Source organism: Carlito syrichta, unplaced genomic scaffold (assembly GCF_000164805.1).
Source record: "Carlito syrichta isolate Samal-C Ts95f unplaced genomic scaffold, Tarsius_syrichta-2.0.1 Scaffold308849, whole genome shotgun sequence".
In the NCBI taxonomy this organism is placed as follows: Eukaryota; Metazoa; Chordata; class Mammalia; order Primates; family Tarsiidae; genus Carlito; species Carlito syrichta.
The window spans coordinates 66,549-91,257 of NW_007252945.1; the positions used below are offsets into that span (position 1 = coordinate 66,549).

Consider the following 24,709-nt stretch of genomic DNA (forward strand, 5'->3'; position numbering starts at 1 on the left):
GGGTCTCGAACCCATGGACTCAGGCAATCCACTCACCTCAGCCTCCCAAAGCACGGGATTACAGGCTGAGCCATCAAGCCCGGCTATCCCAGAGGTTTTGGTAAGATGTTTCTTCATTTCCATTTGTTTCCAGGTATCTTTTAATCTCTCTTTTGAATTCCATGTTGACCCAGGAGTTGCTTAGCATCATGCTGTTTAGAGTTCATATCCTTGCAGGTTTTGGGGAAGCTTTGTTGGTGCTGATACTTATTTTTATTCCACTGTGGTCTGAGAAAGTGCATGGCAGGATTTTAATCTTGTGAAATGTGTTTATGCTTGATTTATGGCCAAGGATGTGGTCAGTCTTAGAGTACGTTCCATGTGGTGATGAGTAGAATGTATATTCCGTGGTTGTTGGGTGGAATATTCTGTAGGTATCTATTAAGTCCATTTGGTCAAGCGTCATGTTGAAGTTCTGAATCTCCTTGTTGATTTTTTTGTCTTGATGAGCTGTCTAGAGTCATGAGTAGGGTGTTTAAGTCCCCAGCTATGATAGTGTTAGAGTCAGTATTTTTTTAAAGTTTACCTAGAAGCTGCTTTATGCACCTATGTTGGGTGCATATATGTTTAGGATGGATATTTCTTGTTGATGGATTGAACCTTTTCATTATGTAGTGACCTTCCTTATCTTTTTAAATTTTTGATAGCTTAAAGGATATTTTGTCTGATACCAAGATCACAACTCCTGCTTTCTTTTGTGTTCCGTTCGCCTGAAATTAGACAATGGATTTAGACTTAAATCTGCGCTTTTAAGAGATTTCATCCCAAAACTGTGCTCTTCGTCAAGCAGCTCCTTCTTGTCATTTTGGTCTCAGCCAGATATTTCCTTCTCAGACAGGCCTTCCCCAAATAGGCCATCAGGTTTCTCAGTCACATCACCCTGGTGTATTTTCTGCAAAAGACGTTATCACTATTTGTATTTTCTTATGTATTCATTTATTGTCTCTTCATGATGTAAAGTATCATGGAGCTGAACCTCGTTTGCCTTAGCCACTGTTGAACTCCTGTCACATGGCAGGTAGTGGTCACTGATCAAATACTTCATGTAGAGACTGCTGACCAGATCGTGTCCCAAGTAAACTGAGAGAAAAGGAGACTTCTAATCTATTAACCTTCTTTGCCAGTTCTGTAATGTCAAATAGACAAAAGTCCAATTCACAATTGGAGGAGAGGAACAGTATTGTATAGTAAGTAAGAAATATCACAAACTACATTTCTTCATTTTGTTCCCTGGTTTGACATAAAAATTGGAGATGGTGAGAGGGGTTGCCTTGGCTTGCCTTCATCTGTGCAATTTACACCTGGAGACCTTCTCAGATCGCAAAGCCATCGATGCCATTTTGTGCGTGATCCCTGCCTGTGCTATGTACAGGGCAGTGAGGTGAGAGCTGGTTGGCTGGCCTGCTGGTAGACTGCTGGTAGACTGCTGGACTAATGCATTCTGGGCATCAGGCCCCCAGCCACCAAGAATCAAATGTGTTCCTTGGCAAAATTACAAATGGTCACATAGTATGGAACTTCAGGGGTGCTTAAGAATAGTTAGAGGCTTTAATTACTCAACCTAGGTCTGTCTGGAAGTCACGCCACTGAGTATTTGGGGAAGATGGATCTTGGAGCACACAGCTGCAGGAGGGAGAGCAAGGAACTTGCATACCATCTTCTGAATCAAGGGACTGGTCACTGTTCCCTCCTTTTTTTTTTTTTGAGTTGGAGTCTCACTCTGTCGCTCAGGCTGGAGTGCAGTGGCACGCTCCCAGCCACCACACAGCCTTGACCTGCGGGGCTCAGGCGATCCTTCCACTCCAGCCTTCCAAGTAGCCAGAACTACAGGCCTGTGCCACCATGCTCAGCTAATTTTTTTATTTATTGTAGGGACCGGGCCTCGAAAAGTTGCCCAAGCTGGTCTCGAACCCCTGGTCTCAAGCAATTGTCTCGCCCTGGCCTCCCAAAGTATTGAATTTACAGACTTGAGCCACCGTGCCCGGCAGTCCCCTCTGTCTTCATTGCATTTTGCCCTTTTGTCCATTGTGTTATTTTTTTTCTCTCACCTGACTCCTGTTAGAGCCAGTAAGGTCCTTGCTGTGTAGCAGTGTTAGGAGAAGAAACAGCACACGGAATGTGCATTAGGTTTGATCACAGCCTTCAAAAATGCCAGGAGTCAGGAGTTGGCGTGAAGGAACTGTTTTTCATAAAGGTAAAAAACTCATGAGTTGGTATTTCTTAGTGAAACACAATGTACTTTCTGCAGAAATGTTTGTAAACCTGAGTCACTTTCCATTCTGTTCCCTGTTGTGTCCCGCTACAATGAGAGAAGGAGAGACCCGTGCTCCATGGGCCTGGGTTCCAGCCTGCCTGGCCTGTACACTCCGCACAGAGCTGTGCCACTCTTGTACCATTTCCCCAAGAGCTTGACTGTGTGGGCAGTCATGGCAAAGTAACTGCCACCTAGCTATATCATTTCTTTACACTTAGTGCAGAAGACATGTTTTGAGCGAAGCAGCATGTGTGTTGGAGAGAGGAAAGGAAGTGAGGACAAGTGAATGGTGACCCTGGGCTTCCTTACCTTTCTGTGTTAGGGTTGACTCTTAAGCTTCTGGTGGGACCTGAGTGCCAGTTCAGCCCAGTCTCTGCCCACAGGCTGCACCTGTGCCTTCCTCTTTCCCAGAAAAGGCCCAGAAGGAACCTGCTCCTTCTCCTCCCTCCCACTCCTGCTTTGCTGCTTCCGTCCGCCCTTGATTGACCCCTTGGCAAGGTTGGAGCATGTCATGTATAGAATGAGTAGAACAAGCGAGAACCATTGTTGTTTCAAAGAGCACATGGAGATGGGAGGGTTGTGAGAATGATGGTGACGGTATATCTGTTACTGGATTCCCTTCAAAGGGGGCTAGGAATAAACAGGTGGGATGTCGCCACATCTTCCAGAGGTGCTAACATGGAAGAGAGTGGCTTGCTGGGTCTCACTGTGACTGTTAGAGATCTGCTAAGAGATGAATTGTCGGGAGTGTGAAGAGTCTGCTGGCCTCCTTCAAGGCCACATTTACAAGTGCTATCAGTCTTAGCCAGATGCCAGCATTTCACAGCTACCCAAAAGGATGTGGGAATAGAAATTACAGGTGCATTTGGCTAATTATGCCCCTTTCTTGACTAAATTACAGGTTCTGACAGCCAGGTGGTCATTATTTTGATTGGTCTAATTAGTCAGATGTGTTCGCAAGCAGCTGCATGCAGCGTTCTGGGCAGGTTCAGGAAAGGCAGAGAAAGTCCAGTCGAAGCCTTTGCAGAACTTGTCCTCAGATGCGTAATGAGTTCTTAACAGCTGGTATAATTAATGGCATAAACACCTAAAGTTCTGCAATCGCGTTTAAGGAGCAAAAGACATGGAAAAGGTCCCCTTGTAGCCAAAGGAAAATTGTCATTCAGTGCAGGGCGGGTGAGTGGTTTCCTGTGTAGCCATGGACAGAAGCATCTTATTTGGTCAGAAAAGCGCCCAACCACCATCCTTGTGTGTAGCACATAAGCGAATGTCCTCTCGCTCTAAACAAAGCTAGTCTTACTGCCTTTTTATAATAAACTTGAGGCATCTCGAGTATGAGGTGCTCTACCTCGATGACTGTGTTCCTCAGCAAGCTTTTTAAATCGTCATGACAGAAGGAGACTGCTCCAAGCCTTTTTACAGTAATGGGAGGCCTGCAACCCTGAAGAAAGTAGGACTCTATCCTGCAGCGGTCAGCCTTGGATGTACTCAAGAGGAGCCTTCCTGGAAGAAAGCTTCTGGGAATTACGATGCCGTACAAAGGCTTGATTCTGACCTCCCCGCCACCCAGGCCTAACACACCAGCTGACCTCTCATTAGTCTAGACTTGCTGCTTTTTTCCAACTTTCATTTTGCCAGCTATATGCCTTTTGGGAACCTGTGGCTTAATGTTTTATTTCTCCGTCGAGAGCAGGAATAGTTCCCTTGGACACTCTGGGAGGGGATGGCATTGCCTGTGTTCTGGCTGACTCTGGGAGGAGACAGTTATGCTTATGCTCTGGCTGACTCTGGGTGGGGACACAGTGCCTGTGCGCTAAGTGACTCAGAGGAAACAGCCGTTCCCATTCTCCGAGTGGGGCCGACTCTGGAAGGGGACATCCATGCCCGCTCTCTGACTGACTCTGGGAGGGCATGGTGGTGCCTGGGCTCTGACTGACTGACTGACTCTGGGATGGGACAGGCATGCTTGTGCGCTCATCGACCTTGGGAGGGGACAACAGTGCCCATGCTCTCTCTGGCTGACTCCGGGGGGGGGGGACAGTCATGCTTGTGCTCTGACTGGCCCTGGGAGGGGCGGCAGTGCCCGTGCACTGACTGATGCTCTGGTTTGTCTCTGCCTAGATGAATTCTGGTTCTCCGACGGGTCCTTATCGGACAAGTCCAAGTGCGCAGACCCTGGCCTGATGCCCCTCCCGGATACAGCCGCGGGGCTAGCTTGGACCCACCTCGTGGATGCCGCACGGGCATTTGAAGGTAAAGGCTCGCCAGCCCGGGGGCCTCGCCCTCCCCGGGGTGCTTTCCTGCCGGGCCTGTGTGGCCGGGTCTGTGTTGGGGGTCGTCCGACTCGAGTCTCGGACGCCTTGCCGTTGTCGGATGATGAAAACAAGCAGGAGAGGGAGTCCCGGGCGAGGGGTCCCCAGACCCGAATTCTCAGTAAAGCGTCTGCCATGACCCGGGCAGGACAAGCCGTCTTCCCTCTCTGACCTCTCTCTCCTAGCTGCAAAAGAGAGGCGACTGGGTAGGATGCACACTGTGTCTTTCCTCCCAGCATCATGCGGCGAGATAGGAAGGAGGCCCTTCAGATGAGCAGAGGTGTGGGTGAGGTGTCCAGAGGCTTGGTGCCAGTGTGGACTCTGCTGTGATTTGCTTGACCTGTGTGTGTCTGTCCACCTGTCTGGGCCTCAGCTTCCGCCTCTGAAGATGGTCAGCGAAGGTGGCTGGGCCGGCCAGTCTCTCAGGGTCCTTCCAGCTGCCTAATGTGCGTCATTTCTGCTGTAAGAGAAGGTCGACGGTACCCTTTAGGGAACACCTTTTTCAAGATCGTGGTTAGAGATGGAGCAAGGAAAACACCTGCTTCACTGGCACACTTGGGACATCACATGTGATTTGGTATAAACCATGACTTTTGTGACTTTCTGCCCTTGGCTGCTGTGTTGCATTGGTGTACTTTCATGATGATAGCTCTGGCCTTGGGGTAGCTGGCGGCTCGAACCGACAAAGGAGACAGGATCGTTTCAGTCGGGGCTGTTTTATCCTCTGCCCTTTACGAGACTCTCCTGGTGTAACTGAGTCACAATATCCTGGCGGCACCCAAATCCTGAGACACCCTTCTGCTCTCACTCCCTTTCCTATTCCCCTTCTCAGTCTCAGGTAGCTGAGCCCCCCCACCTGTGGCGTCAGGCCTCAGGAAACAGAATCTGCTACTTTCCCCAGGAGAGCAGGTACGTTTTGAAATCAGGCTGCAGGAGGTTGAGCTTTCATTGCCCCTCACCTCCAACCGAGCCACTTGAGAAACCTGCCGGCTTTACTCTAACACTGGGTGTTGGCGCCTCTGACTCTGCCTCTGGGGGCAGGAGTTGGAATCCATCCCAAGTCAATTCAGACACCAGGGAAGTAGGTGAAAGGAATGAGAAAGCTTTCAGAGTCCCTGTTAGGAGAAAGCTTCTGCAGTATGGGTGTGCCTCACTGCTCCCATGACAGAAGGAATGAGACAGCTTTCAGAGTCCCTGCTTTTCAGAGCACTTGCTCCTTGGGGGAGGTGCCGAATGCCCATCTGCTTGGTGGTGAGGCTCTCATCCTCTGACATCACCAGAAGTTTGTTGCATATCGTGAACGCCCCGGGTCTGTGGCCCCATTGTTTCCAGGTCTCCCCATGCTTCTAGCACTGCTAGAATGACCCAGCACAGGAATACTGCCTTTATCTCTGTCCAGTGCAACCCAGGCAGCTGGAAACAGCATCTTCTCTGGCATGTTATTTATTCTCTACTCTGACCAGGAGAGTGTGAAGCCGTGTGTTTTGTGCTCCAGGCATCAGTATCCGCATAGTTCTCACCACACTGAGTTCTGCTTCGTTCCCATGTCTGTCTCTTCTTATTAGTGATGAGTTTCTCAAGGGAAGGTGCTTATTTTATTTCTTTTATCTTTACTTATCACACATGTATCAGGATAACCCAGTGAGAAGCGCTACTCTCATAGAGTAAGTCAGTATTAAATGTACATGGTTCTGCACAGCCTGGAGCTATCCCAACCCATAGCATCTTTTTTGACCTCTGAGATCCTTTTGCATTTTTGTGTTCATCTTTCAGATTTAAAGCAATATTTATCACCTTTTCTCTGTATTCACCATCATTTGTGTCTCTGCTTGGTTCCCTTCCACCCTCTTCAGATTATCCTTCAGTATAAAATCACAGCTGTACAATGGATTGTTTCAGAGAGGTAGAGAAAGCAGAATCACACTTGTAACAGTTACTGCCTAAATAAATTATCAGTCCAGGGGTGTGGATCATCATCGTAGCTCTCGGCTGCTGGGCTGTGGGCCTTCAGACAAACCTCTTAGCTACTATGACACATGCACTTTTGCCAACACTGTTCCAGGTCCTTCACAAATACGACCTCAGTGAATGTTCAACAGTCCATCCTCTGGGCATGTGCTTAACTGATGTGGGCTTCAGTCTTCTCATCTATAAAATGAGAACTTTGTTTGAGGAACCTGCAGGCTTCTCGAACAAAGTCCTAAACCTTCAGTTCTGTGGTTCTGTTCATCAGAGAGTATTTTTAAGCTGAAGTAAGAGCATAGGCTGTAGTGGGCACACACGGGAGAAAGTATAACCTGGAAACTCTCCCAACCAGTGTCCCTAGGTGCACAAGTGCCGACATTAAACAGAAAATAATGTGAGATTCTGTTTGCCAGAGAAGACTCTGGCTATCTGGCCTTTGGCATTGATAGAAAAATAATATGGAAAGAGTTAAGGCCATGTTTAAAAAGTTCAGTGATTTTTGTTGCTACTTCATGTAGTACCATCCCATGTGAGACAGTATTCAGCTTATGAAATTTAGTTGACAATTTGTAACTAATCAGATTTTCTTGCATCAGTGTCGCCTTGGGGTACATCCCAGGGACCTCCTCTACTCTCCTGAGTTGCGTGTTGGTGAACGGAGTTTGATCAGTCTCCTCAGCACTTGAAAGAGACACGTCTTTAAGGATAACTTGGTTGCCCTGCTCATGTCTTTATCTTTTTGTACCATATCTCACAGCTATTTCTGAGCTAGAGTAAGCATTATAAAGAATAGATAATCCAAAAAATGCCCATGTGCCTGTTTGTGCCATCATTAACTAACAAAGGCAGTTTGAAATGTCTTACTGAGCCAGACTCTTCAGATGAATCCTCTGCCCAAACTTAGATACAAGTCATCAGCCCATCAGAAAACAGGCTTTTGAAAATGGAATTTATCTGCCTATTGGATTGAGGTCTCGTGGCTCTTATACAATCCCGTAGCGTAATTGATCCCTAGCAGATGTGTCTTTCCCCCGTTCATCGACCTTATTCATGCTACACGTTTCAGCTTGTATGTTGACCTTTATTTAAGAGCTAAAGTGGACACTGGACGCAAGTTTAAGAGTCTGGGTTTTACTGTGCCCTTTGAGAAGAGAGCAGAGGCACCAGTTTAAGCTATTCACCCATGGCTGCTTAAATACATTCTATATTAGAAGAACCTACACAGAGGGTATGGTTATAGGTGGAGTCGCTGGGCATTCTCTGCATAAGCATGCAGTATAAGCCCCCTCCAAACAGGAGGAGCATTTTCAGACTGCGTTGCTGACCACAGGCATTGAAAATAGAATTAAATAAGAAAAACAACAGCAAAGCATAAACAAAAAACTCTAACCGTTTAGAAAATGTTAAATGCTACTCTAATAATAATTGTGCTGGGAAGAATTAAGGAGCAATTTTGGGGGGGTTTTTTGTTTGTTTTTTAGTGAGTGATGATGAAAAAGATGCTTCCTATTAAATCTGGACTGCTACCAGAGAGAGTAGCTCTTAAAGAAACTGTGTTTCAGAAACATTTATTTCAATAACAAAGTGAAAATCAACTATGTTAACTATACTTCTGAGATTTTACAAATATTGTAAAAGAAAATCACAAACGAAATAAAAGTAAAATTTTAAAAACAAATGGCAAATGAAATTTTGTGGCAGTTTATAAGTAAAATCAATAATGCATTTTTGTGACTATTGATAAACCAATAGCAAAATTTTTTTTTTTTTTTTGAGTTGGAGTCTCACTCTGTCACCCAGACTGGAGGGCAGTAGCCACTCCCGGCCACCACAGCTTCGACCTGCTGGGCTCCGGCGATCCTTCCGGCCCAGCCTTCTGAGTAGCCGGAATTACAGGCATGCGCTACCATGCCCGGCTGATTTTTTGATTTATTGTAGAGATGAGGTCTCGCCAAGTTGCCCAGACAGGTCTCGAACCCGCGGGCTCAGGCAACCCACCCACCTCAGCCTCCCAAGGCGCGGGATTACAGGCTGAGCCACTGAGCCCAGCTACCAATAGCAAATTTGACGAAAATACGAAAAATCCCAATGAACCAAATAAGAAAGAAGTTAAATTAACGTAAGAGAGAGAAAGGCAGTGGGACTGAAGCAACCTGGGCAGGCTTCCTGCAGAGGGTACTGGGCTCTGCCTTGTCCCTCAAACCCCAGACCAACCGCAGGGATTAGTCGTTGCTTCAGGATGGGAAGCCTCTCCCTGGCCTGGGTTATGGAGACGTCATGGGCATTGGGGGTCTTGCAGTCCCTTCCATAATGCACACCAGGCCAACCTGAATCATCAAATCTAGTCAAGACAAGGTCTTGTCTTTACTCAAGAAGTTGGTTCCTTGTAAAACTCGGTATGCAAATATACAGTACTAGGAATTACCTGAGAGGTTGAAGGAAACCTCTCAATGGACGGTCTAGAGATGCAAGCTCGGAGCACCTTCCTCAAGTTACTGCAGCATATACACACATCCTGGCCACCTTGGATTACACTAGTTATAGGCTCTTAATTCACCCAACAGTCACTTTCCTGCCTTTATCCTAATGGTGTGAGGTGATGCACTTGATCACTTAATGCTCTGCACGTCTTTTAGGCTACTTGGTGGGTTCCTTCTGCACAAAATATTGGTGTATCACCCTAACCCCCCACACACACATGTAAGAGATAATCATAAGACAGTTTCAATCTTTAGTATTGATGTGGGAAAGCTTAAATGAAATTCAGTAGTAAAATGAAAAGATTATTCTTTGTTATTGGCAAAATAACAATGTTTCTTTAATAAAAGAAAACTTTAATTATAAGTTACAATAGGTGAAGTAATTATGTTATATCAATTTCCAAAAAATATATATCTAATAGAACCTATTTCTACTAAAAATTAAGATTTGAGAGATCTTTCCCAAAGCCTAATATTATTTTATTCCAAATAGTTACATAGTACTTACTAGAAAAATATTTATAAGCATATCCCTTAAATCCAGAAACTAAATAAGGTACTCTTTGAGACCATGTCTTTTAATTTTGTACTGGAATTCTTGACATTTAAGCAAGCAATGCAAAGAAAAAAAATAAAGGTTAGAAGTAAAAACAGTTTTTTCAGATATAGCTTTCTATGTAGAAGATATGAAAGATGAAAAAGAAGGTATTAGAGATTATAAAATAAATAAACTAGATTTTTAAATGTATTTTATATTTTTGTAAGTATCATTCCAAAGTGTTATTAATTTTTTCAGATACTTATATCTGTATAGCAAACTACCCCAAAACTTATGGCTAAAGATAGCAATGGCTTCGTATTTTTTATGATTCTCTGAGTTGGCTCAGGTCAGGAGGTGGTTCTTCAGCTCCACGTGGTCTTAGCTAGGTCACTCATGCAGCTCAGTGCAGCCGAAGCTCAGCTGGGCCTGGAGCATCACGGTGACTTCACTCACATGTCTGTGTCTGAAATGGCTGAGGTCTAGCTAGACCCCGGTCTTGAGCAGGCTAGTTGTACTTTTCCACATGGGGCTTAAGGAATCAGAAGAGCAAAAGTTCGGCTCTGTGATCTCTTAAGGACTGGTTTTGGATGTCCCAGAACATTATATTCATCACGTTCTGTTTAGGTCAGAGCAAGTCACAAGGACAGCCAAATTCCAAGGATGGGACACAGACTCCACTTCTTGATGTGAGGAGTAGCAGGTGCACATAGTGAGGGAGAAGTTGCTGGCAGCCATCTTTGCAGACAGCCTTTCACTATAATGGTCATAAGACGCCTTAGATAGATCAGTGAGATTGAATTATACATTCCTTGGGAATTAAGCCATCACCAGAATTATAATGAGAGAATTCCAAGGAACACTTCAGTCACTGAAAAATCTTAATATAAGCTAGAGATCGGAATGGATAGAAAGCTTTATAGTAAAGATGACAGTTCTTCTTTAATTAATTGGTAGAGTTAATGCATATTCAACTCAAATAACGGTAAGATATGTTAAAGAATGTAATTGAATTCATTTGGAAAATATGTGAACAATAATATTCAATTAAAGGATCTGGTATAAATCAGTAATAGTTAAAACAGTATAATAATGATTCAAAACCGGGAATAAGAACTTTTGAAGAAAAATAAAGAGCTCATACAGAAATCTGAATATATTTAACAGTTACATGGGAAAGGAATTTATGTATTTCATTTTGATTTGGGTATTAGAAAAGTCCATTTTAGAAAAAGTAAAAGAAAGATTACCATCTTGGAAGCAAGATTATATTTTAATTATGGAAGAGTGAGAGAACATACAAAATGTAATATGGCCAGATAAAGTATTTAAATATTTAGATCTTTTATGAACCTGAAAGAGATCATTAAGGTAAAAAGGAAAATATTAGACTATAGGAAAAGATGTGTGATAAATGTGATAAGTAAAACCAGGATATCTATTGTACATAAAGAAACTTACCCAGAAAAAAAAAAAAACAAGCCCTCAGTAAACAAATGGTCAAGGCGTATGGATACACAGTCCACAAAGGAGAAATGCACATTAAATAAGCAGGTGAAAAATGTTCAACCACACTTGTAAATTTAAAGGATAATGAGCTACCAGCTCACACGTTTTGAATATGAAAAATGATGCAACAGCTCTGGGAAGCTATGAAGAATATCACAGCTGGTATCATTATGAAGATTATAAAGTGATCCATCTTTTTGTTCAAGCAATATGATTATGTGTAGCTAGCACCAGAAAACTGTACCCACCCTTTGACCAGAAATCTAATTCCTGAGAATTTGCTGACAGAATATTATTCAAAAGAATTTAAAAACTTCCCACAGAGAAACGTTATGCAGCATTATTAAAAATTAATAAATAACTAGATGGATAATCTCTAACCCAACAAAAAACTAAAACTAAATGTCGAAAAAAGCAAAGTCCTTTATGGGTCCAAGAAGGCAAAGGTAATTGCTGTGCCCTATAACTTCCCCATGCTGTGAAGGTCCAGTTTGAAAAGCTAGCAGAGTCACTGACTCCGTCGTAGAATTTGTTTTAATATATGCAATTCCTTTGTGTGATGAGTGCACTGCTCATCAGAAGTGAAGTTGATGATCTCTCTCTGACAATAAGATCATCGTCTTGCCACCCTGTAGTGATCATACTCCTTGTTATGTAAAGTGTGTCAGGTTTAGGGGCACCTGGTAATGTATGCAATCGCTTCCATCCGCCTCAAGCATGGTAATGGGAACAAACCCGATTAGAAAACCAATCACGAAACCACCGTGGGTCACACAGCAAAGCAGAAAACGCAAGTGGCATCTTCAGAAATTCTAATATCCAAAGTAGCTGTCATTTGTCACAATGTCAGGAGGAGGCCATTGGTGTGTTCTTGAACACTTGTTGAATGGCTAGTACCGTTTTAGGTGAAAACAGGCTTTAAGGGTAAAATGACCAAGGAGCGATCAAAGACTCTGGACTCCATGTCCCTGCCTCGTGAATGCCTGTCCTCCTCTCTGGGTTTCAGACTTTTCCTGTTGGTGGTGAGATCATCATTTTCCATAGCTGCCTGGGCACACGGATGTGTGTATGCTCCTGTGAGAATATCTGTATAAGACGCAAAGAGTTAACAACTCGTCTACCAAGCATCACCTATGCGTATTTTCCCAAAAAATAGAAGTCTGTATTTTTAATGTACTATGTTCCAAATGCCCTCGGATTCTTAGAGCTTAATAAACATCAATTTATATGATGAGGACTCTTTCATTTCTGAAACTCCAGCTTAAAGCTGATCAAGTTGTTAAAGTTATTGCATGTGTGTGTGTGTGTTTGTGTGTGTTACACAAGCATAAATAAAATGTGACATACTGGGTAACTCCTAATGGTAACATGTTAGTGAAAAAAGTTGAAAAGAAAAATGACTACTACATAAATGAAAACTGCAAAGTCAAATTTAATATAGTAAATCAACTTAAGTTATCTCAAAAGTAAATTAACATTATTTTCAGGCCAACACAGTAGTCATGTCTTAAGGAAAGAGTAATTTCAGGATTTTTTCTTGTTAATTACTTTAAGACAGATTCTAGACCTTTACCTTTCCACATTCACCAGTGAGCTGCTATGGGCATGAACCAAACTATTTTATTTGAAAGTACAGTGTAGCCTTTTTAAAAAGTTTTCTGGTGGTCAGTTAAGTCATTTTTCTACAATCCAATAAACACAGGTGTCAGAATCAAAATCTCTAGTTTTCTGTATGTAGCTACAGAGCCCCAGCTTGTCTTTAGTTTGTAGTTCTAACAAAGAAATCTTAGAACAGCTTTAGTTGTGGAAATAGGTTTGGTTTAATCTAGCTTCAGACTTGTATGTCCTTACCCTAGGACATGTCTGGCTGATGAGACCACTCACCCCCACCAATGCAGACTTGCTCTGATGTTCTCAGTACAGCAGGCATTCTAGATGGAGTCATGGACTAATTTGTAGTCAGATGTTTTACTGTCTCAGCTCTAGATTGATACAAAATAGCTGATTGACTATCATCTTCTTTAGTGCTACATGCTCTAAAATAAGAAACTGACACTGAAATACGATTTTTTAAATGATTATATAAAGGGATGAGTTGTTTTGCATGTCAGCCATGCCCAGTGTCCCACCTTGACCGGATTTGCTTGCACAGGAAGGAACAGGAGAAAAAACATGGGGCGTGCAAGTGATCAGATCTGCACTGACGGTGGACATGAAGTTCATACTCCTGTGCATGTCTTTTCTGATGCTTTTGTTTGTGCCATTTGGTTTCATGTCAGTAATCACTTGATTACTGAATATTTATCATCACAGAAATAAGCTGTGGGGGCATATGACTTCCACTGGAAACTGTCACTAAGATTAGCTCTTTTATAAAGTAGTTTGGTGTCTGTACTTAATCAAATAGCATTCTGTTTGCATTTCAGATCCAAAGTGAAATCCTCTTTGTGAAATTACATTGCTGGCAAAATTCTGTTTTTGGCATCTTGCCTCCTGACCGGTAGGACCTTGTTTCTCCTCAAGGAATGTCTGAATGACTGCCAGGAGCAAAGTCTGTTTCTGTCAGATAGGTGGATAGTTTATCAACTAAGGCACAAATAGATGAAGCCAGTTAAGACATTTTCATCCAGGTATTTACACTCATCAGACTCAAATATAGTAAGAAAGACAGAGACATAACTAGGTTGTATAAAATGAGGACGAGTCAGTAAAACTCTTTAAAAGTGAGAAAAATAAACGATCTATTTTCTTTTGACTTTTTGCTGTTTGTTAGTAGTTAAATTTACTGTAGCTTATCTCCTGTGATTTTTTAAAGGGACTGTTCCCTTACTAGGGGCACTCACAGAGTCGAGGATTTTGTTGGATGCTACCGGGCCCAGCCACCCCACCCGTTCCCTAGAGCTGCTTGGCCTCAGCCAGGATTCCCTCATTTCTGCCCCACCCCTGCTGTGTACATCGCCTCATGCGGAGAGGTGGAAAGCGCCCAGCTTATCCTGTTACTCTTAATTAAATTGCAAATGATGTCATCATGTACAAAAAGCCTATTATTCAGCCGCTAAATTGCTAACATGACTGTCTCTCAGGAACGTATAGTTACAGAATGGTTGTCATCTTGTAGAAGATTTGACATGTGGAGCTTTACAGAAAGGTTAGTTGAAGGACATCCGTGTGCCTAGGGCAGGTGTCAGGAAAGGGACCACGTGGCCGGAGCACTCCTCATGTGATGGATTGCCAGGCAGATGTGGCGTGACCTCCAGGAGGGCGAGACCCGTGGGGGGTGGCTGAATGCGCCTTCAGTGCCATGCCCAAGTCCTCGGTCCCAGCCTTCCTTGTGTGCTTCTGGCAGCTTCGACACTGCCATCCTTTTTAATTAACTGGAAATGTGTGACCCTCCATAAACCACACAAGCAGGTAGCCTCATTAGAAGGCTCATCCAGCAGCCAGAAGGAGAAGGAGTGGGATAAATTAAGAACAGAGAACTCCTGACACAGACCCAAGTGCGGCCTCTCCCCCATTAATCAGTTCTGTGAAAGGACTGCCACAGCACTAATGCGCTGGCCATACCCATACCCCTTAGATTCCCATTGTAGATGCACTGTGTGCTCAGAAAACAAGGAGAGAGACACCGGGGACCGGGCGAACGGATCATTGGGAAGACTGCTTGGTTCTCATTTCCACTGGGTTCAAAAGCAGGACTTTTTCCTGCATGCCATTTGGCATTCTCGACCACTGACCATCAAGATTCAGTCCCCGGAGCTAAGCCAATCCGGTGCCCATTCTGAAGACAGTCCCTTTCCTACCTGTCTCTTGAAATGTTGGATGTGAAGTTCCTAGTGCCAAGAACAGAAATATCCTTGTGCTGAGATAAGGCATTGCAGTCATACTGATCATTGGTGCTAGTGCTGGGAATGCTGGGCCCCTCAGACCTTCAGTAAACGGTGTCTAGTGAGATCACTCAGCTCGTTTCCCTCGCCAACCTGCTCCTTACACTCACGGAGTAAGTTATTTAAGTAAGCCCAAGATTGCGGTGTGTGCTCAGGGTGGGATCCACTGCATGCCACATGTCTGTGTTGTACATGACAGCCCTGCTTCCAGCCAGGATAGTGAAAACGTCTCCCCCCCCCACACACACACAGAGTTATACTTCATGTGACCCCATTATGTGAGCCATATGTGGGCCCCAGAAGTTCTCAAGCACAGAGAAATGTTCCTGTTCACGGGAAAATTCTAAATCTTATTTCAGGTCTTGACTCAGATGAAGAACTTGGGCTGCTCTGTCACCACACATCCTATCTAGGTGATTGTCTGGGGCTGCTCGTTGGCTCCCAATCCTGTAACCTTTTCTGTATATCGCGTGTGTCTGCACGTCTGCATGGTCATGTATGCTCTGAGGTTTTGGGGTGTACAGGGGGACGTGTGCCCTTGGCTGTTCTGTCCCAAGACTGTTCCCTGGGTTTGGGGAGAGCTGGAGGAGAAGTCCCTCTTCCGGGCTCTGCCAGCCAGCCAGCCAAGTCATCATCCAGCTATTATTTCGTGTGCTGCCAGCAGCTTTGGCGTTTCTTGGGATGTGGAAAGAAGAAAGCAAATTGGCTCTAGCAAATCGAGGATCTGCTAGTTGTCCCCGTGGCTGTGAGGTGCATATGCTATACAGCCCACCCGGTAGGGTGGCCAATTTCCATGCTTTCTCCTTGTCAGCTGCTTGCCTGAGTTTGTTTTTCTTTGTTTTGTTTCAAAGCAGGGCAGTAACTGATTTGGAGTGGGGAAGAGGTAGTATTAGCTACTACGCTCATTTCCACAAAGAAACGTTGCCTTACAACTACTACTAACCCCACCTTCTGTGTGTATTTCTCCCCTCCTCAGACCAGAGGGTGGCATCCTTCTGCACCCTGACAGATATGCAGCACGGGCAGGACTTGGAAGGGGCCCAGGAGCTGCCCTTGTGTGTAGATCCCGGGAGCAGCAAGGAGTTCATGGACACAACTGGGTATGTGAGCCCCTGAGGACCGCTATCCCCTACTGTCCCGGACCAGTGATGAGCAGGAATTGGGCTAATCCCAGTCCAGACAGGAGACCGTGTTCCTGAAGAACACGAGGCGGGACTGAATGGGACTGACTTGGCTCCCTGCCCTGCTGGGGGAGATGGTGCTTGTCTACGTGACTGTTCAGCTGCGTGAGGGGGTCCTGCCTGCCCAGACTAGTGGCCTGGCACCCATGGCGGCCAGCCTCACTGGCACAGAGAATGCATGGGGGCGCAGGGTCAGCACCTGCTGCCTCGTTCCATGATAGCACCAGGCAAGACCTTCCACCCGCCAGGCCACACGTGCCGGCCTGCCAAGGACACCATTCCTCGCAGAACCTGGTTCTTGATCCAGCCTCACACTCTCCATTGAAGGGCATCAGGAATACACCATCTCCTTCCCTGTATTTGTCATGTGTTCATCACCCAAACTGTGTATTCTTTACTCGTGTCATCCGTTCCTAGTTCCAACTTCTTTGCGAATGTGCACGTTCACCTTGGTAATGAACTTCATAATATTTTCATAATTCAGAAAGAGGCAAATCGAGGGAACTGAGCCTGTTTTGGGCTCCCAGGACTTCATTTGAGTCTACTTGGTATTGGTTGGCCAAACTAATATAAGTAAGCTGCTTTGTCTTCTTACCAACCTAGATGTCTGTAGAGATTCGGAATTCCTTTTTAAATTGGTAGAGTCCCAAGAAGGGTTTTCTCCCAAAGCAGCAATATAGACACTCTCCTGGTATGGCGTAATATAATTGATCTCCTTGCAGGGCTCTAAGCACATGAAAGAATTCATGGGTAAAATCTTCACCAACAGCAATGCTGAATGAGATGCCAGGACTTCCTCTCTGTGGCCTAACTCTGTCCTTAACTCTCCAGGGAGCGCTCACCATCAACACTGACTGGGAAAGTCAACCAACTGGAACTGATTCTTCGCCAGCTCCAGACTGACCTGCACAAGGTAAAAGACTCCCTTGGGAGAGCAGAATCAGAGCTCTGTCTCTCACGCGATCAAGCCCCTTTCATTGTTTCAGATAAATGGAAGGGACTCAGGAAAGAAAACTGCCCGAAGTAAAACCCAACAGTAGACAGAAATAGAGATTCCTGAGGTCGCATTCTGTTTTCTGACCTGTGACTGATAGAGTTTCTTTTGAGGGACACAGGGATCCCAGTGGATGACTAGCTGAGGTCGAGCGTGGCTCTGCATGGCCGGTCTCGGTGTGAGGGAGAGGCACGGCGACCAGCTTGCTTCGCCTCCGTGAGTTTTCATTTGCACCTGGTCTCCATGAGCTCTGCCCTTGCAGGATCAGGTTTACAGCCCTCAGAACCGTTCTACGCGTCAACCTGAGTGTGGTTGGACCTCAGAGGGGTTGCATCCTGCATCCCTCAAATGCTTGCAGAGCCCCCTGAGTGTACCATCAGCCCCGGGCCATTACCTGTCCAGGGAGGGGGAGCAGAGCACGGTCGTGGGAGGGGGAGGGGCGCAAGGGTGTCACAGGAAGGCTTTTGTTGTGGTTTGGTTTGGTTTTTGAAGAAGGGAGAAACTACAGCTGGTGTGAATGCTGATGGAAATAGGAAGGAGATGATGAGGGTGAAGGGCTGGCCCAGTCACAGGGACAGAGCAGGCCTTGGACCGGAGGAGGAACAGCTCACCGCCAGAGTCCAGGATGTGCACACATGCGTTCTCACACAGTCTAGACCGAGGCAGGTTGGCAGAGTTCTCCTCTGATTGTTTCCCTTTCCAGTCGCAAGCTGAGAGTGGGTGACGGGAAGGAGTGTAAGAGTTTGAGGATAGCGAATAAGGTGTAGAGCAGAAGTAAATTGACCAGGTGTATTTGGTAAAATTGCCAAACAAGTCTAAAGGCACATTGGAATTTGCAACATAAAAGTGATGCATGCTGGCCGAGTTGTGCATTTTTCTCCAGCTTGGTTGACCCACTGGCCTGTTTGCCCAGATAGAGAAGTTTTCCAGGACATGGACTAGAACCAGCAAAGTCCCAGGCAGGCTGGGATGACTATGTCACTTGTCTCTAGCCATAAGTATGGAGTCGTTGGAAAGTTGGACTTAATCACTGTTAGGCAAGAAGTCAAGGTGAGAGAGAGAAAGACTAGAACCCTGGAGTCTGTACAGGATTGATATCCGTGATTAAACCAGGGGACCAAGAGTCTAAGTTGGGTGAAGAGAAATAATGTCACTGCATGTTGGGGGGGGTCTGGGGGAAGCCATTGAGGGATGGTGAAAATAAGAGTAAGATTGGTGAGTTAGAGAGTTATAGGCGAGGTAGACACTGGAGATGTGATTTTGTAAAGACAAGGGGTGGTGATCAGGATGTGGGAACTCGACGTTATTTCAGGAAGGCGTACAGTTATCAGCACTAACAGGCTTGGGTGGTAGCCCTGGGAGTATGGACTATAGAGGGCTGGAGTTGAAGAACGTTGAGAGGAAGTGATGGAGAGGCTGAATGGCCAGTGTCGGATGGAACCTCTAAGTGGATTTGGAATCGTCAACAAAGATGACAGGAAGTAGGGTGGGGAAAGAAGAGGCATGAACTCGGTTCTAGAATATTTCATTCATGATGGACAGGACTTGGGGTGAATCAATAGAAAACTGCAGTGGGAGAGGTGGCAGGTCTCATAACCTAATGGCATGTTTTTCAAAGCTAGAATGATAGGAGGGAGTGGTGGTGGGGGCCGAGCAAGAGGAGGAGTGTTTGCCCAACCGACTGCTGGACGATATCCTCAGGAGAGAGCCAGGGCTCAGAGCACAAAGATGAAGGGAGCCTCAGAGGACAGACTGAGTGCAGAAGGGCTTCATGATAGAATCCAAGCTCGCTGGGTCAGGCAGAGGTCTGCAGGACCGGGGAGAGGTGGGCAGGCCAGTCCCCACAAGGATGTTGTGAGCTATGTGGGGAGTGGAAGTCGTGGTCGTGGGCAGTGTCAAGAGGGTTGGGTCCAGGGTGGACTGCCGTTGATCCTCACAGAGAGGTCATCACCAGCTCCAATTCAGGCCTCCTCTTGGGACCGGGGTCTTACAGGCCAGTGGTGAGGAGGTGGTATTGAGGAGGGTCTGGGAAGGGATCAGGAAACAGGAGGAAACCTCAAGGGTGGGCCAGACACACCAAGGGTGGGAATGTCTCCTGAAAAGGCTTCATCCCACTCACCATGCTCCATGCTCCAGCCCAGAGCTGTGGGTGGCGCCCGGTGGAGTCTGCAGTCAAGTCAGAGCCTGTTAAAAAAAAAAAAAAACACCGATTCTGACCATCTGACAATGACCCTCTCGCTATTTGGAGGAAGGCATCCCTTTTGTGTTGGGAACTGAGACTTGTGTTGTACATTTTTTCGTTACTGTATGTTGGAAGCTCCAGATGGGATTCTTCAGACCCATCTCGATTATTTTTATGCAGTCTGTAACGGCACACGTTAAGGGTCAAGATGGAACTATAACATAACAGGAGAGCTTAAGGCGGCCTAAGTTCTTGCTGTGTTGTAAACATACACAAAATAAAATAAAGTATGCAACAGCTACATTGATACCAGTTTTGTACAGTAAGTTCACTTAAAAGGCTCTGCGCATTGGTCAGAGGTACTACTTTTAGCCTCATGTAGTCTCCTGTTTTTTGATAGCGGGTAGCATAAACTGTGCTTAGTCCCCTTCCCGTGAAGGCCATCTTGACGCCTCTTGGGAGCAAAGTAAGAGGAAAGAAGAGGCTGTGTTGAGCCGCCCACCCCCACCCCTTTGCCACCGGCAGGAAGCAGGGTCAGGCAAGTCCCCTTTTCTCAAAAAGGAGATCCATAAAAGTAAGAACAAGGGATTCTTGCACCCAAGCTTAGGAGGATTGAATGTATCAGCCGATATCTGAGACTCAGTGTGTTTCTGCTCACACCAGGAGAAGCAGGACAAGGCGGTCCTCCAGGCGGAAGTGCAGCACCTGAGACAGGACAACATGAGGCTGCAGGAGGAGTCCCAGACCGCCACGGCCCAGCTGCGCAAATTCACAGAGTGGTTTTTCAACACCATCGACAAAAAACCTTAGCCAGTCCGCACCTCATCAGGGGACCATCGGGAAATGCCTGTTGTCCCTTCGACGTCGCCAACGTGGTTTTTCAGTGTGCTTTCAAGCAGTCGTAGATGTTCTTGCTGTTCCATTCTGTGTAGCACCATTCGCCCCAGCAGGGTAGGGACCCGTGACCCTTTCTTGGTAGCCGCAGCGAGAGCAGTGCCAGTGTGAAGATGAATGTAACTCCCAGAGTGAGGATGAATGTAAACCCTGGTGTCAGCTGAGACCTTTTTCTCTTAGACTCTGCTCAAATGGCGCTCTGGCTCAGGCTTACCTCAAGAGGGAAAACAGTCGAGTTTTATTTCCTATGTATCAGGAGACCTGGTAGAGACGTTAAAGCAATTCACCGTAGTTTGGGCTTTAGTCTTGTAAAATAAACATGAAAACAAATAATCAGACATATACTTTAATGTTAAAGGTGCTCTATTTTTTTGGATGTACAGTAGTTTTATTTCCACAGCCACATTATCATAGCAATAAGAAAGGAGGCATGGTAAATAGTTGGGAAAGCTTTGGTGTTCAGAGGAAGCACTGATGTGTTTAACACTAGTTCGAATGCAGTTACCTTAGAGACTTATTTATTTGCAGGAAAAAATGGTGCCTGAATATTAACAGTGTTCTGATTTTTAAAAAAAACAGATACATATGCCTTGTAAATGGCTCACCAGGTTGTCAGTAGTCACGTCAACTCTTAGTTCACTTTTGTATAGTTGCTCTGCTGAAAAACAAAACAGAGTAAATCTGCTTACTCACTAGAACTCCCCTGCGTGCTGTGAGCCAGCAGAATCACTTGTACAATGCCAGATTTGTTTATCTTTGTACAGAAGCTCGGATGAAGTGTCTTGTATTTAACACCCTTATTTAAGCTTATTTAACCTTAAAGTGTTAATTTTATAAAAATTCGGTTTGACCTGCACTATGATGAGGGAAGTGGCAGCAAGCTCGGAAGAGGCTGAGCTTGCCTGGAACACGCCGAGAAGCAGGTGGGAGACGCTAACAACTGGATGCTGCTAGGAACAAGTTGTTTGTATTGCTTTACCATTTTTAACTGTTATATTTGAGAGGAACATACATCTTGCTTTTTTAATAAATGTTTAAAAGAAGTCCATATAAGAAATGGTGTTGTCAGGTGAATGTAGATTTGTTTACGATCTGACATGTCAGCAGTCGGTGTGATTCATTTCAGGTCATTTAGGATCTTGGTCTGTATTAACTACTGTCTAGCCGCCTTTTTGTAGAATCCCAGACTGATTTGCAGTAAAGAGAAACTAGTGTTTATTCGTAGCGACTCTTGCCAGACAGTATTCTCTGAGTTTCCCGTGTCTTTGAATCCTAAATGGTATCCCTAGTAAGAAGGGACTGGGACCCCATAGGCAACCAAGTAAACTGTGGCTCAAGTGAAGTAATTTCCCCAGGGTGGCCTTTTTTTTTAAATTGGCATTTTATTCAACAAAGAATTTGTTATTGCTTACAAGAAAATACATGCAATAAAACAGTACAAAATTGAAAAATAATCAGATTGAGGTAAACTGTAAATTTGTATCAAATTTCCTTCCCATGGGGAAGGGAACCCTTTCAGGTTGTTGCACTTCACCTCCTGAGAACAGAAAGACTGTTAAGAATTTGGAGAAAGCACGAGATCTTAGAATTGGCCCTAGAAGGGATTTCCCACGTGGACTTCACATGTGAGATACATTGACCAATTTGCGTTCCTGAAGCAGATAGCAGTAGGCTTCCTTCATGAAGCTATTTCTTGTAGCCACCTCCCTGAAACGAATAGGCGCACCTCCAAAATGCCTCCAGGGTGAAGTTTTCCAGAGAATTAGGATGTTGTGCACCAAGTGGATACTGTCCTACCGCCTTTTCTTTCTTATCACTGTGTCAGGCACTGTGCTAGGAGCAGAAAATCCAGGAATGATCAGTAGGAATCAAGGTTCCTGTCTTCACAGACCTGCAGTCTAGGATGGGGATACAGATGTGAGATTATTTCAAACATGAAAGGCAGCAATAAAAAGAGTGCCTGGGATGGACTCCCTTAAATAATCATAAGCTGCTCTGTTGTCATTTGAATAGTTCCCTTGCTTTTTATTACCCACTTAGCAGCCCTTGAGGTGACCTTCTAAAGGAGAATCATACAAGTCTTCAAACATTTTCCATGTGGGGTACATAGTAAATATTTTAGGCTTTGGGAGTCGCACACCATCTCTGCATATTTTAAAATTTCTGTTCATTGCCCTTTAAAGATGGTAACAGCCATTTGTAGCTCACAAGGCCATACGAGAACAGGCCACCTGCTGGCACAGTTTACCAAGCCTGGTGCAAGGCGAAAAGTAGACTGAAGAAGACTGTCTAGGTGGGAGGAGGTACCGACATGGCCTGCGGCAGGCCAGGCATGAGGATTTCTTGGAGGCGAAGCCCACAGAATTGCTAGTTGGAGATGAGGAAAATGCTGGATCCAGGGACAAGCCCTCACCTTCAAAGTAATCAATGAACTGCGTGTTCTTCAGATGATTTTTCATAAATATTTCTTGCCTTCAGTGACAGCTTAAGAGTAGACAGTCACGTTTCTGGTAGGGGTCTGGAGTATAGTGCCTCTGCATGCTTGAGAGAGCAGCTGACCAGATGGAAAGACTGGCGTCATTTAGATAGCATAAAGGAGTCTAACCAGAACCTAGCTGAATGGAAAGCCATCCCATCTTCCTAAGACCTACCTGCGGACAAGACCAGAAGATGTTTCTTCAAAATACAGTTCTCAGTCTATACTAGCAAAAGAATGAATCATCTCTTAAGTGTGTCTCTGAAGGGCCATGCTAAAAAACACGGCCAAAATGATTTGGGTCTGTTAAACTTTTCAGACAGATGTTTCCAGTCCACAATCAAGCCATCGAAAATTCCCCTTAACACTTCTGTAGTATGCATAGTATTGAGCAACTTGGCTTCCTAGTGAAGGCTGTTACAAAATGTGTGCATCAACAGCTAACCATATTTACTTGGTTTAAGGACTTAACTGGATGCAAATTAAATGTTGGAATGTGTCCGCTAAAAATGATTTTTGCTTTAGAATAATTAAGCAGGTTTGTTTTTCTAACCCTGTGAACTATTATGTATTAAGGGCATTTTCGTATGTGAAAATTAAAGTTAATTAACATAATAGAGGCTTTTATCTTGCTATTCTTCATAGCAAAGAGAAGGCTTGTCGTTAAAAATATGTTACAGTTGAGGGATTAATAGTACAATCTTGCCTTTAACTGCTCACAATTCTCTTTTGAAATGCCAGGAGTCTGTGGTCCTGCCAGCACACTAAAATGCAGAATTTGATCACATATCATTAACCAGGAGTCCTCAAAGTCATGAAGCCATAGACCATAGCTTCTTGTCTGCACAGCCAAAGATCAAAGGAATAGCTATAAAAACAGCAAGAATAAAGACCTATACCAGTGATCAATAGTGGAGTCCTTAAGTAGGAGAATCACTTACTCCTGGTGTGAAATATTGGCCTGGGAAACCTGGAACTGTAGTTTACGGAAAGAACTGGCATAACATTTAGAATGATCAGCAAGTGAAACCTCTACTTTTGGAGAAGCTGTGACTATAACCTCTTGAAGGGTTAAGTCTTGCTTCCAACCAGGGGAAGGTACCTGTCACGAGAAACAAACCACCATCTGCAACAGAGCCACCTTCTTGACGACAGCCACTGCTCACCCTGAAATACATTTGTGTGAATCTTCCTAAGACACAAAGTCCCACCACTTTTAGACCAACCTCAGGTGGTCATTGAATGGTCTCGGATCCTCTGAAATAAGACAACATTTATTCTTTAGAATTTTCAAGTCAGAGGCTGGGTATGGGGGAAAAATTATATTTTTGCAAACACTTTGCGTCTTTGAATTACTGGTTTGCAAGAAACAGGTTAGTTCATTTGAGTATCTGGATTTTGTGCTTACAAATTTAAAACTGCTTTCCTAATTCTGGTGTAAGCGGTTCAGGCAGGCCACTCACTCCCAAAAAAGAAAGTAGATAAGCTGAATGGGTTTGACTCAACACCTGGTTAGAGGCAGATAGGCAGGAAATGTGTTCGTTTATGATCCACAGGCAGGAAAATGGTAAGAGATCTGCCAAAATCCAAGGAATGCATTTGATTTCTGACCTGTGGCCTTCAAATTACACCAAAGGCTAAGCTTTCTGACTTTCAGCTATAGGAATTAAGCAGAAAGAAAGTTGTCTCCTCGTGTATTTCGTAACAGGTTTAAATGGGCATCACTCCCAAATGTCACATTCCTACATTTTGACACACATGATCTGGGGACTTTTAAGTTGCTTTTAAAAAAATCACACAAGAACTAATGAGTCCTGCAAGCCCTCTTTAGTTCATCTTAATATGAGAGAATGTACTGCTCTCTTAAATCCTTACAGTCAAAGTTTTGATTCAGCTGTTAGCATCTGCAGACTCTAAAAACACTGATCTCTGTTTTTCATCTTTTGATATCAAGACCTACTGGAAATTTGCAGAGCAGCCGGGTTTTTCGGAAGGACAAAT

General features: G+C 44.7%; 1 protein-coding gene across 1 annotated transcript in view; it reads left to right on the forward strand.

The window, feature by feature from the left end:
• LOC103268571 (signal-induced proliferation-associated 1-like protein 2) overlaps window positions 1–21,289 on the forward strand; it is an 84,234-nt gene extending 62,945 nt beyond the window's left edge. The window contains exons 14-17 of the mRNA XM_021716619.1: window positions 4,415–4,546; window positions 15,958–16,081; window positions 16,994–17,075; window positions 20,002–21,289. Of these exons, the coding sequence (XP_021572294.1) occupies window positions 4,415–4,546; window positions 15,958–16,081; window positions 16,994–17,075; window positions 20,002–20,148 (485 nt within the window). The 3' untranslated portion in view covers window positions 20,149–21,289. The remainder of the gene's footprint in view (window positions 1–4,414; window positions 4,547–15,957; window positions 16,082–16,993; window positions 17,076–20,001) is intronic.
• Window positions 21,290–24,709: the final 3,420 nt, after the last annotated feature.